The 13281-nt window shown below is 37.2% G+C and overlaps 1 protein-coding gene across 1 annotated transcript in view; it reads left to right on the top strand.

The window, feature by feature from the left end:
• The window catches only part of CFAP44 (cilia and flagella associated protein 44), a 148934-nt gene that overhangs the window by 105491 nt on the left and 30162 nt on the right, over positions 1–13281 (top strand). The window contains exons 25-28 of the mRNA XM_025375368.1: positions 2647–2824; positions 5561–6061; positions 8413–8616; positions 9926–10121. Of these exons, the coding sequence (XP_025231153.1) occupies positions 2647–2824; positions 5561–6061; positions 8413–8616; positions 9926–10121 (1079 nt within the window). The remainder of the gene's footprint in view (positions 1–2646; positions 2825–5560; positions 6062–8412; positions 8617–9925; positions 10122–13281) is intronic.

The raw sequence follows: 13281 nt of genomic DNA, 5'->3' as shown, positions 1-13281 counted from the left end.
TTTTTTGAGACGGAGTCTCACTCTGTCACCCAGGCTGGAGTGCAGTGGCCGGATCTCAGCTCACTGCAAGCTCCGCCTCCCGGGTTTATGCCATTCTCCTGCCTCAGCCTCCCGAGTAGCTGGGACTACAGGCGCCCGCCACCTCGCCCAGCTAGTTTTTTGTTGTTTTTAGTAGAGACAGTGTTTCACCGTATTAGCCAGGATGGTCTCGATCTCCTGACCTCGTGATCTGCCCGTCTTGGCCTCCCAAAGTGCTGGGATTACAGGCTTGAGCCACCGTGCCCGGCCTCCAAAGTGTTTCTAACATCACTTGTAATTACTTCCTTGACTTGCAATTTAGTTTCCAAAGATTTGGAGTTTAAAAAATATCTTCCTAAATTAGATTTCTAATTTAGTTGTTTGTGGTAATAGAAAATAGTCTATATAATTTAAATTTTTAAAGATTTATGGAGAACTGTGTTATGGCCCTGCATATACAGTCTGTCTACATGAAAGTTCAATACGTGCTTGAAAAGAATATGCTTTCTTGCATTGTTTGGTGTAGTGTTCTATAAATGTCAATTAGGACAAGATGATTGATATTGTTTTTCATATCTTCTATGCCTTTTTGTCTTTGAAGGCATGATTTTTTTATGGTTATTCTTGAATGTCCTCTGTACTCAACAAGGTCTCTCCAGTTGGTGGGAACATGAGTGATTCCCAGCTATGTGTAAACTATGAGAATTATTTGTTCTACAGTTTCCCAGTAATTGTACTTTTCCCAGGAGTTGTTCTTTGCCCAGCTTCATGGTGGTTCACATTATGCATGTACAGATTAATACTCAGCCAAAATGTTAAGGTTCTATGTAGATTTTCAGAGGCATTTCTTTGTGTACCTCTGATATTCTTTTCCACAAATTTCTTAGCACCAAATTTGGCCTCCTTGTACTCTAATCTCTGTCTCCTCAGTCAGTGAGTTCCCTGGGCTGTGTTTGGGATCCTGATCCTACTCCACAGGCTGGTAATTTCCTCTATGCGGCAGCCAGGAGATAATAAGGATCATGTCTTTTTACTTTTCTCAAGAATTACAGTTTTATGCTCTTTATTTTCAATGTCTGAACATAATTGTTTCACATATTTTTATTCAGTTTTCTGGTTGTTTATATTATGAGGATAACAATGGGTGCTGTTACTCTCACATGGCCAGAGGCAGAAGTAGCTCTTCTCTTCCCTTCCCTTCCTTTTTCTTTCCTTCCTTTTTCTTTCTTTCCTTTCCTTTCTGCCTTTCTCCTTTCCTTTTCTTTAAAAATAGTAATCCTTCATTTTAGTGCAGTTTTACACAAATAAATGATTGTCAGTTAATACAATAGATGGTATGGGTTTCCTCTGAGAGCTACATATACATGCTCATGTTGGCTAGTAGACTTTACTTTAAAAAATTAGACAGGTATGTTGGGATCTCCCAATGAAGGGCCTTTTATTAGTACCAAGGTATTATGATAGCCCATACCTTTAGATACCTTAGTACTTCCAAAGCAGAGAGTTCAGTTTCTGTAGAGAATAATTCTTTGATTTTAGTCTGGATATAAAGATTGCCACTGTTTTGTATGTATGCAGGTGGGAAAGTTTGGGAGGCCCCAACTGGTTTAAGCATTTTTTTTCAATCCTTTAATTAATTTTGCTAAATATATCTAGCATTCCATTCTGTACCTGTCCTGTTTGTGCTTGGAGCATTCTAGGGACTTCACCAAGAAGATAATATTCAATCCTTTTTGTGGCCTTATCTTGTGGGTATTCTGGGCTATAGTTTGGTCTGGTTTATTCATTAATGTAATTTTATCTTCTTTTTGTCTTCCAGAAATGGATCAGTGTCACTGGTTTGCTCATGGCTTTCTATTCCATTCTTAGATTTCTGATAATTTACAACTTTTTGTACTTCTATACTGTCATTTTCATGGAATTTGGGTACAGAGGGAGAGGCAAATATGTATGCTCATGCTATCATCTTAAACTAGATACCTTTTCTGAAAATTTTACAGCAAGCACTTATGCAATTACAAAGTTTAATTGTCTGGGCATAATGGCTCACGACTATAACCCCATCTCATTGGGAGGCCGAGGCAGGCAGATCACGAGGTCAGGAGATCGAGACCATCTCTGTAGTCCCAGCTGCTTGGGAGGCTGAGGCAGGAGAATCACTTGAACCTGGGAGGTGGAGGTTGCAGTGAGCCGAGATTGTACCACTCACTCCAGCCAGGCAAAAAGAGTGAGACTCCATCTCAAAAAAAAAAAAAAAAAGTTTAATTGACTTCGTAGTCATTAAAAAAACCCACCTAATTTCCAAGACGTAATTTATATCAAGAGAATAAGTAACAACGTTAATATGAATTACTTGGAAGTGAACCAAAGCCTACCAGTAATTCAGATTATTTCAGTACAATCTAGTGATTGGTTCCTATTTATATAATTGTATATTATTTTGCTTGGGATACTTTAAAAGTAGTAATTGACTTTTAAAAAATGCTTGGGCTCTGTGACAAAAGTGGCATCACAGATTTGAAATTAAACTTTTGTATAATGATTAAATTTGAATATATGCCTATATTAATGTAGACAAATTAGAGTTTATTGTCATATTTGTGTCTGGGTTGTCTATTTTTCTAATAGATACAAGAGTAAACCTGGTGACGACTATGAAGATCCTAAAGATCTTCAAGCCATCAAAGAAGCCCAGGTGTATATGGGAGATTTCAATCTGAAGACAGCCCCAGACTATAAGATACCTGAGCACATGAGAATAAATGCTGCCAAGAAGGAAGAGGAACTAGGACACCTAGATTCTTTGGTACTTATCTACAGATTTTATGACAATGGAGAAAGCACCCTGGGTTCTTAATTAAATTCTGCTAAAACCACTCATTTCCCTATCTGGTCAAGCCCTATCTGGTCAATAAGAATGTACAACCCTAGAAATTTAGAACTGGAAAAGACTTCCATGATTATCTAGAATGTCCTCTTTTTACAAATAAGGAAACTGAGGCCCAGAGAGGACAAGAGATTTGTCCATGGTTAGTCAGCTAATATGGAAGAACCAGCTGCAAATACTTACAGTGTATCTGAGGGTTATAGATGGGTATTACCTGACAGGTGTGGCAGGGTCATCAGGGATATCTAGTATTCTAGGTCGGAGTTTGACTCTCTGATGAATGTCTCTATCTCTTTTTTACTGTGGCCTTATTAGAAGTATTAATACATCTTTGTTGGGTTAGCATTTCTCAGAAGACTTATTCTGTCTTTGAGCTTTCCTTAAAATACCATGTTTCAGTACCAGTTTCATGGGTAAGCATTATATTTTGTGGACTTCGAACCTCTGAAATTCAAACAAATCCTCATTGGATTTCGGTTTTCGTTGCCATGGACCACTAAGGACTTAGATTAAAAAGGCCATTATTTAGCCTTTTTTTTTTTTGTAGGACTTCCAAACTTTTCTAGGCAACTCAATGCTAACAAACTAATATATTTCTTTGTTATTTTGTCTGCATTCCTCCAAACCACTTTCAATCATCCTGATCATTCCCCGTTTTCTTATAAAAGTTCCTCTTCCTGCTATATTAATTCCTTAATCACCATTTGGACTGACAAGTGACTTTTTATACTTAAAGGCTTAGAGGTCATCTGAGCTACTACTTTTAGGAGAACTTGATACACGGTAACCTAGTGTGGTTGTGGAGGTTGCACATTTCAAGGCATCACTTTGGAGAGGGTACCAATCACATCACAGATATATTAATAGTATTTTTGAATATTTTATAATTATCTGACAAATGAAAATGAAGTGTCCTGAGGAACGGGTGTCTTTTTCTGTTTCACCAAAGAGATGCATCCCAGTAGCACAAGGGTTCTGGCTTGGCAATTCATATCCACAAATCCATTTTCATAGCTCATAACTGTGTGTTTCTCATCAAAATGGACAATTTGGACATTTTAGTAATGACCATTTGGATTGTTTTCCTAGTTGTTCTTCTAAGGTAATTTTTATTTATTCATCATGTTACATCCATCATTGTAGAGAAATGTTCTTATGACCACGATTTATCCAATCTGAAATTTCATACTCTAGTTGAGGAGATGGGCAGGTATGATGTCTTCAACTTAATTGTATTACATTGAAATTTGCTTTGTTAAAATAAAATCACATAGAACACCTTTTTCTACAAGTCAGAAGACTGGAGTTCTGTTTCCATCTCTGCCACTTAATAGCCATGTGAACTTTGCTAAGTCATACAAATCTCCCTAAGCCTTTTATTTCATCTGTAAAAAGAGTATTAATGCCAATTAACAACAAGACATGTCTGGTATACCTCATAGGGTTAATTTAATGGTCAAAATCCATAAATGGTCTTTATTGTCATGGTCAAATTGAAAATCATTGAAAAGTATTAAATATTTTTAAAATAGTGTATTGTTCATCTTTTTTCTCAGCCAGTATTTAGATTTGTGTGGTATTTGTAAAACTAGAAAGAAAGAATTGATGTGTGAAGAGGCTCCTTAAAGAGGTAGGTCGTATAGCCATCAGTGATTTGGGTTTGTTCTTGGTGGCCTAATCTGCAATCCATCAGACACTTCAGAGGTGGTTGTCATTCACCCAACTGTTGGCTTTTGAGTTTAAACCTTAGTGGTTTAAAGGTTTATTTTCAAGTTGCAGAACATATCCTCTATCTTGATATAGTTTTCTGTGTTGCAGATAGTAAATATATATGTGACTTTTGTAAGACTGCTTGAAGAAGTGACTTTTGATCTTCCTATGAAAAGTAACTCTTCATGGCCTTTGGACAATCTAGTAGCCTAACTGCACACAGAAAGTAGGGTTGCATGTGCTCTCAGGCTCTGGGAATGGCATTTAGACAACACAGACCAGGGAGACAGCTGGTAATGAAAGAGCAATGAGATTATATAGCCCATGTACCTGGAAACAGAGGCACAGCTTGGCTTAGATAAATGGAGAAGGAATGAAGGAAGGATGCTGCAGTCTCTTGGTGTGACATGCTACTGAAATTCAGAATCATGGCCTTGCCTACACAAGGAATAATGATAATCATGTGGCCAAAATTCAGAATGAAAATAGGCTAACCTGTAGTTTGGGCCTAGGTGGGCAGCCCTAAGTGAGTCTAAGTCCAAGGGATTCAAAGTTCCAGCAGGAAAATGCATTAATCGCCTTCCTGTTCCCTTCCTCCCTGGAGAGAGTATCCAACTTGAATAAGGCTCCAGGAAGGACTTCCATGGAGTGGTAAAGGAGGACAGGGAAACTCAGCCACATAAGCCATCTGGAGGGAACAAATCGTGGGAAGCCAAGAGATACCAGAGGTCACATCTAAACTGTCCTTCCATCTTGGAGGAGCTAAATGGAAAAAATCCTAAATATTAGAGAAAAGGGAAACTTGGTGGTAAAAAGGTATGATCAGATGAACTTTTATCTTGAATTTTTGCTAGGCCTTTCAGCAAGGGAAAAGAGCAGATCGTACTCCATGCAGTTATTTGTCAGACGGTTGTACTGTTGTTTCCTTCCTCTTCTTTTTTTCAGGTCCATGGAAATAAAAGGTACATGAACAAGTGCATTCTCTCTCTTAGAGACCTTAAAGTGGCTGTTGTTGAGGAAATACAGTGCCTGGTACAAGAACTGAAGAACATTCAGTCGACTCTTCCCATATCCAAGCACATACCCATTCCCCAAATTCCTCAGATACACCCGGAAGAAGTTCCAGAAAAGAGATTTCAGTATGATGAAGAAACTCTCCTAAATTTTAAGCAACAGCATATGAAAAGTGACAATGAAAAGTCCCCCGGAGTGGAACAGACAGGGTCTGGAGGCCCAGGTGGAGGATTCCTCAAGCTCTCTTCTGGAAAGGATGGGGATTTGACAACCCGAGATTCAATGTCTAGATCATCAAAGGCATCAACACTCAGCCTAGATATACCAAAGTATATGGAATTTGAAAAAGCAGAGCCAACGGATGTGGAGCTGGAAATTATGAAGAGAGATGAGATTAAACATGTGTACATGCAACAGTATTTGGTCAACAGGGTAAGGGCTGAACCTGTTCCTAGTTAAAGCTGCAAGAGAGAAGAGAAGGGAAAAAAATGGGTTGGGTTTTTTATTTATTTTAAATTTCTCTGCATGAACCTTTCCCAAACCCTGACCAACTCACCACTCAGTGATGGCTTGGCTTCTTCCCCATCCTTGGCCTTCTGGAAATCATTGTGCTCTTCCCAGAACTACAGAGCTTTTAAACTTTTTTTTGTTTTGTTTTGGAAAGCTGGCAAAGAATGAAGGGGAAGCCCATGTTTCAGTTACTTGGCATCCAACTGAAGTCATCGTAAAGGGGAAGTGGAGGAGCAGCTTTTAGATGATAGATGGAACATAGATGATGGATGGAACATAGTTAAGAATTTTCCAGAGAAACAGGGCACCCTCTACTTTTCACACCATCCTTTTTCTCTAGTATGTGGTTTGTTCCATTAGTAGAAGTGTTTATGGTGACTACTGGGTTTGAGATTGTTCTGGAGCTGGAATGGCAACTATTTTTATTTCTAGGAAAATCAGGTCCAGACTAGGACCTGTTGGGCAGGATGTTCTTTGAATATGAAGGGAAAAGAACCTTTCTTGGAGAGATAACTCTCTGCTGCCAGCCATATGAATTCCCTTTCCTCAGTGTGTCTTTCCATCTCCACCCTGTGGTGATGCCCTCAATAGCTTTCCAGCCTTATTCTTCACCATTATCTCTTCTTTGTCCAGCCCTGTTTTCTCACTGTTCTTGCCTCTTTTCACTCCACCTTTTTCTCCCACACCATTCTGAGTTTTATATCGGTGCTTTTTCCTTTGCTGTTTCCTTCTACCAGTAATGACTTCCTTCCAGAGTTGAGTCATCAAAGCACGGCTCAGTTCCAAACCCTCTCCAGCATTTTCCGCTCACATTACTTATGCTTTCCTTGTTTCTAAACTCCAGTTGCACCTGTAATAAGCATCTCATGTTTTACACTAATTTTCCTTGCTATTTCATGGGTATTAGTATTGTCTTGAAAATTAAATTACATAATTCTTGAGCAAAGGGCCACGTATACTTCTTCTGATTCCTCCACATTGTCTAGGACAATGTCAAACATACCATAGATATTCAGTCAAAGGTTTTAATGGATTTAATTGTAACTAATTTATTAATTTAACAAATAGTTATTGGATGTTCTATATGCAGGGACACTGATAGATAGGATTAGGGATACAACAATTCCTAAGAAAGACATGTTCTCTGTCTTCACAAAGCTTATAGGCTATTGGGGTTGGAGAGAATAAAACAAGTGTAATCCTTACAGACTTGGAGACCTATGTGGTTCAGTTTAAGAATGGTATTGCACTGAAGAAAATATAGGCCTGCCTCCAAATAAATGCAATAATAATTCAAGTTTGTTAAACAAGCTTTAAAGGGGAGCCCAGACATATAGTCTATAGCGATAGTTACTTAAAAGTTTAATTTTTTCTTCTCTCTGTTTTTTTTTTTTTTTTCAGCTCTCTGAATTTATCTGGTAGTTTCACTGCTCCAAACCCACAGATCTCTCTCTCCTCAGCCCCAGTCTGGGTCCTCACTTATTACAGGCTTTTGACAGTTGAGGCTGCCTATCATGTACAAACTAATTAAAAACATAGAATGGTTTGTCTCTTCCTATTGTTACAGTTTCCTCAGGAGAATCAGCCCTTGGGGCTCTCTCTTGACCTCTTATTCTCCTTTGTGATACTGGGGGGGAAAGCTTTACCAAAATCAGAACAAAACTGAAGACTTCAAATTAGTAGAACCATAGTGGATTAAAGTCTGAACTAGGACTTGGGATACTTAGGCTCTTATCAGGAAAACTACCTTTGACCTTAATTTCTTCAGTCTTAGAAAAAGATTGAACAGATTTTTTGTGACTCCATGATTATTTTATGTATTTTAAAATATTTACCATTCTGTAGGTTTGAAAATTTTCAACATAAGAAGTTGGGAAATGTATTTATTTGTGTTTACTATATAAAAGGGATTGTAGAGATACTGTGGAAAATAAAGAGGAGACAGAAACACTACCCACTCAGAGAGCTCATAAGCTACACAGTGTACTGTAGAAGGGCATTCTTGATTGATGGCTTAGTCAATGGTGAAGAAATAGCTGGAAGGACTTCTAGTTACACAGTTCCTACCACTTAATAAATTAACTTATGCAAACTTAATGTAATTAATGAATTTATTTTTGTGACTACACACACACACACACACACACACACAAAATTCTCCATCCATAAGGGCATAATAAAAAATGATTTATTACAAATTAGTATTGTTAGATAGTTTAAAAATGCATTTATCTAGTCTTCTAATGTATCCTCAAATATTTTTTCCCTCTCAGGTCAAAGAACTGATTGTCACTTTTGATGCAGAACTCCGTCTCCTTAGACATCAGAAACTGAAACTAGATACTCAGATGAAATTATCTGATCTGCACCATGTCACCTTATTTCAAGAAATACTTCTCCTGAAGAATTTTGAAAAACAGGAGAACATACTCCAAGAGCGTGTTAATTCCTTGGACAAAGAGGAACAGTACATGCAAGTATGAATGGGCAGAAGAATCCTAGCTGGTTCCTCCCTTAGTTATGGAGAAGCTTGATTTCTTTTTATTTTTCTTCTTAACTCAATTCTCCTACTTGTTCTAGCCCTCATCTCTTTCTTGTCTTCTTTCCCCTCCTCCTTTTTCCTGTTATTCCTACCTACTCTCCATCTTTAGTATTCATGGTCAAAGAGAAATGATTTAGATTTTTTAGTAAATTTGGTCTGATATTCTGTAAGGTAGGAGAATCAAATTTTCAAAAGTGAGCCTTTGATTGTGCCAGTCTACTCCAGCCTGGAGAGCTGGGTTCCCTAAAAAACAAAAAAGTAAGCTATGATATAAAATTGAGTTTTGATTTTAAGTTATCCTTATGAAAATAACTGAAAGAGAAGCTGGTAAGTTTCTTAAGTATGATAGCTTCAGTGTAATATATGATTGAATATCATAAGAAATGAGGTTCCATTATTTGTTATATTTGTATATTAACTTTCAGAAAATAAATTTTACTAGCTTTGTTTTAAAAGAAGAAAGATTCTATTAAATAGATAGTATATGCTACATAGTAACATTCATTTTTAGGTATATTAGCTTCACTAGAAATTATATGTCTTTTTGTTTTAGTTATCATATATCAGTACAAAAAATTCTTTGGTTTTTGAGACTACACATGCAAAAATATTAGCTGACATCCACATATTCAATTTAAGGAATTTCAAGGAAAAGTTTCAATTTAATTTAGATTTTGGGGGAATGTTTAGCACTAAAAAAGCTGATTTTCTAATTCTAAACATAACTGATTTTTACAAAGGAATTATAAAATTTTAACCAATAAATTGATGGCTCTGCAAACATCAGAAATGTAAACTTCTTTTAAAATGTTTTAAAAAATATATTTGTAAACTGTAACCGGCCGAGCGAGGTGGCTCAAGCCTGTAATCCCAGCACTTTGGGAGGCCGAGGCAGGCGGATCGCGAGGTCAGGAGATGGAGACCATCCTGGCTAATACGGTGAAACCCCCTCTCTACTAAAAATACAAAAAGAAATTAGCCGGGCGTGGTGGCGGGCGCCTGTAGTCCCAGCTGCTCCGGAGGCTGAGGCAGGAGAATGGTGTGAACCCGGGAAGCCGAGCTTGCAGTGAGCTGAGATGGCGCCACTGCCCTCCAGCCTGGGCGACAGAGCGAGACTCCGCCTCAAAAAAACAAACAAACAAACAAACAACAAAAAAATATAACCTTGCGTTGTAAAGTACATTGCTCTCTGAACTTGGTTTATCAGAAATATTTATCATTTTTTCTTGTTTTTATTCATTTAGTGGAAAATAAATGAAACTCTTAAAGAGATGGAAGAGAAAAAGAATGAAATCACCAAACTCCAGGAGCAAGAAAAGGCACTCTATGCTGGTTTTCAAACAGCCATTGGAGAAAACAATAAATTTGCAAACTTCCTCATGAAGGTCCTAAAGAAGAAGATTAAACGGGTAAAGAAAAAAGAAGTTGAAGGAGATGCTGGTTTGTATTTCTTTCTTGCATACGATCTTATTTTCTCTCATTAACATGAAATAGAGAGGTAACTAAGGGACCTGTTAGATACCCTATTTTTTTCACTATAACATAGACAATGTAGAGACACTCTGGAGGCTAAAGAGAAGACATAAACCTTAAGGTCTTCCAACACCTCGAGTTAATCTATGTGCATGTTTGTTTGCACATGCACACACGTGTTTACGTGTATCTGGTATGAGTTAGCATAGTGTAGTTTAAGTTAATAAGCACATCATCTTGTTTGGTGAAATGTCTCCTTTTGACCATGTTTAAATAGGATCACTTGCTTTTTTTTACTGTTGAGTTTTGAGAGTTCTTTATATATTCTGTATACTAGTCCTGTGTCAGATATGTGGTTTGCAAATATTTTTTCCTAGTGTGTAGCTTGCCTTTTCATTTACTGTAGTATCATTTGTTGAAAATGTTGTCTGTCTTTGACTGAATTGCTTTGATCTTTGTCCAGATCATCTGGGCATCTTTGTGTGGATCTATTTCTAGGTTCTGTATTCTGTTCCATTGATCTATATGTCAATCTTTTCACCAATACGACAGTCTTGATTATTGTAGCTACATGTTGAGCCTTTAAATCAGGAAGACTAACTCCTCCTACTTTATTCTTCTTTTGTAAAATTGTTGTAGCTATTCTAGTTCCTTGATATTTCCATATTTTAGAATAATATTGTTTATATCTGCAAAAAATCTTGTTGGAAATTTCATAGTAATTGTGTTAAAACTGTATATTAATTTAGAGACAACTGGTATCTTTACTTACATTGAGTTTTCCATTAGAAGGTACAATATGCTGTAGTCCCAGCTACTTGGGAGGCTGAGACAGGAGAATGGTGTGAACCTGGGAGGCAGAGCTGGCAGTGAGCCAAGATCACGCCACTGTACTCCTGCCTGGGCAACAGAGCGAGACCCTGTAGATCAAAATCGTATACTAGTTTTCAGTATATAATTCATGTTCATGTTTTGTTAGATTTACACCTATTTCCTTTTTTAGTGATTTTAAATGATACTGTATTTTTAATCTCAGTGTCCTCATGTTCATTGCTACTCATAGATTACATGTTTAGCTGATATCCTGTAACCTTACTTATTAGTTCTAAGAGGTTTTGATAAATTCCTTGGGAATTTCTATGTAGATGATATTAGGTTGGTGCAAAAGTAATTGTGGGTTTTGCCGTTAATAATGGGAAAATAATTTCATCTAATAATTTCATCTGTGAATATAGGCAGTTTTATTTATTTATTTCTGATAAGGATGCCTATTTCATTTTCTTGCCTTATTGCATGGCTAGAACATCCAGTTCTATGATAGTGCTGAGAGCTGACATTCTTACTTTATTTTCAATATTAAGTATAATGTTACTTGTAGGTGTTTTATAGATACTCTATTAAGTTAAGGAAGTTCCCCTCTGTTCCTCTTTTTCATGAATTTTTTTCATGAATGGGGGTAGAAATTTGTCAGATGCCTGTCTACATTGATTGATGATCATATGATTTTCTTTTTAGCCTATTAATATGGTAGACTACATTGACTGATTATGGATTATTAAATCACAATTGCATTTCTGAAATAAACTTTCCTTGGCATAGTGTAAAATTCGTTTTATGTATTGATTAATTCTATTTGCTAATATTTCATTGAGAAATGTTTTGTCTATATTCATGAAGATCATTTTTCTGTAGTTTTCATTTTTTGCACTGTCTTTGTCTGGTTTTAATATCAGGGTAATAAAAACTAGCTTCATAATATGAATCAGAAAATTTTCTTTTCCATTTGATTTTCTGGAAGATCTTGTGTGGAATTGGTGGTAATTATTCTTTAAACACTGTAGAATTCACCAGTGAAAGTATTTGAATTTGAAGATTTCTTTTGGGGAGGTTTTAAATTACAAATTCAACTTTCTTAATAGGTATAGGGCTGTTCAAATGTTCAAATGATCTGTTTCTTTTCTTTTCTTTTCTTTTCTTTTTTTTTGAGACGGAGTCTTGCTCTGTCACCAGGCTGAAGTGCAGTGGTGCAATCTCTGCTCACTGCAACCTCCACCTCCCAGATTCAAGTGATTCTTCTGCCTCAGCCTCCTGAATAGCTGGGACTACAGGCACATGCCACCATACCCAGCTAATTTTTTTTGTATTTTCAGTAGAGACAGGATTTCGCCATATTGGCCAGGATGGTCTTGATCTGCTGACCTCGTGATCCACCTGCCTTGGCTTCCCAAAGTGCTGGGATTACAGGCGTGAGCAACTGCGCCCAACCCAAATGATCTATTTCATATTGGGTGAATCATGGTAGTTCGTGGTTTTTTTGAGGAATTGGTATATTTCATGTAAGATGCCAAATTAATGCATGAATATCCTTATCTTTTTAGTGTCTACAGGGTCTGTAATAATATCACCTGTTGCATTCTTTTTTTCTAAAAAAAATTCAGCTTTTATTTTAGATACAGGGGATATATGTACAGGATTGTTACATTGGTATGTTGCACCCAGGTAGTGAGCATAGTACCAAATAGGTAGTTTTTCAGCCAATGGCCCCCTCCTTCTTCCCTCACCACTCTAATAGTCTGCAGTGTCTATTGTTTCCGTGTTTATGTCCATGTGTACTCAATGTTTTTAGCTCTCCCTTATAATTGAAAATATGTAGTATTTGGTTTTCTGTTCCTGCGTGAATTTACTTAGGATGATCGTCTCCAGCTCCATCCATGTTGCTGCAAAGGTCATGATTTCATTATTTTTTTATGGCTGTGTAATATTCAATGGTGTATATGTGGATTTTCTTTGTCCAGCCCACCATTGATAGGAACCTAGGTTGATTCCATGTCTTTGCTATTGTGTATAGCACTGTGTTATGGTTTGGCTGTGTCCCTACCGAGATCTCATCTTGAATTGTGGTCCCCATAATCCCCACATGTCAAGGGAGGGATCTGATTGGAGGTAATTGAATCATCAGAGTGGTTACCCTTATGCTGCTATTCTCATGATAATGAGTGAGTTCTCATGAGATCTGATGGCTTTATAGGGGGCTTCCCCTGCCCCTTCACTCTGAACTTCTCCTTCCTGCCGCCATGTGGAAAAGGACATGTTTACTTCCTTTTCTACTGTGATTTAAGTTTCCTGA

Source organism: Theropithecus gelada, chromosome 2 (genome assembly GCF_003255815.1).
Source record: "Theropithecus gelada isolate Dixy chromosome 2, Tgel_1.0, whole genome shotgun sequence".
Lineage (NCBI taxonomy): Eukaryota > Metazoa > Chordata > Mammalia > Primates > Cercopithecidae > Theropithecus > Theropithecus gelada.
The sequence above is the reverse complement of the archived record's forward strand: the minus strand, read 5'-3'. Positions and strand labels throughout refer to the sequence as shown.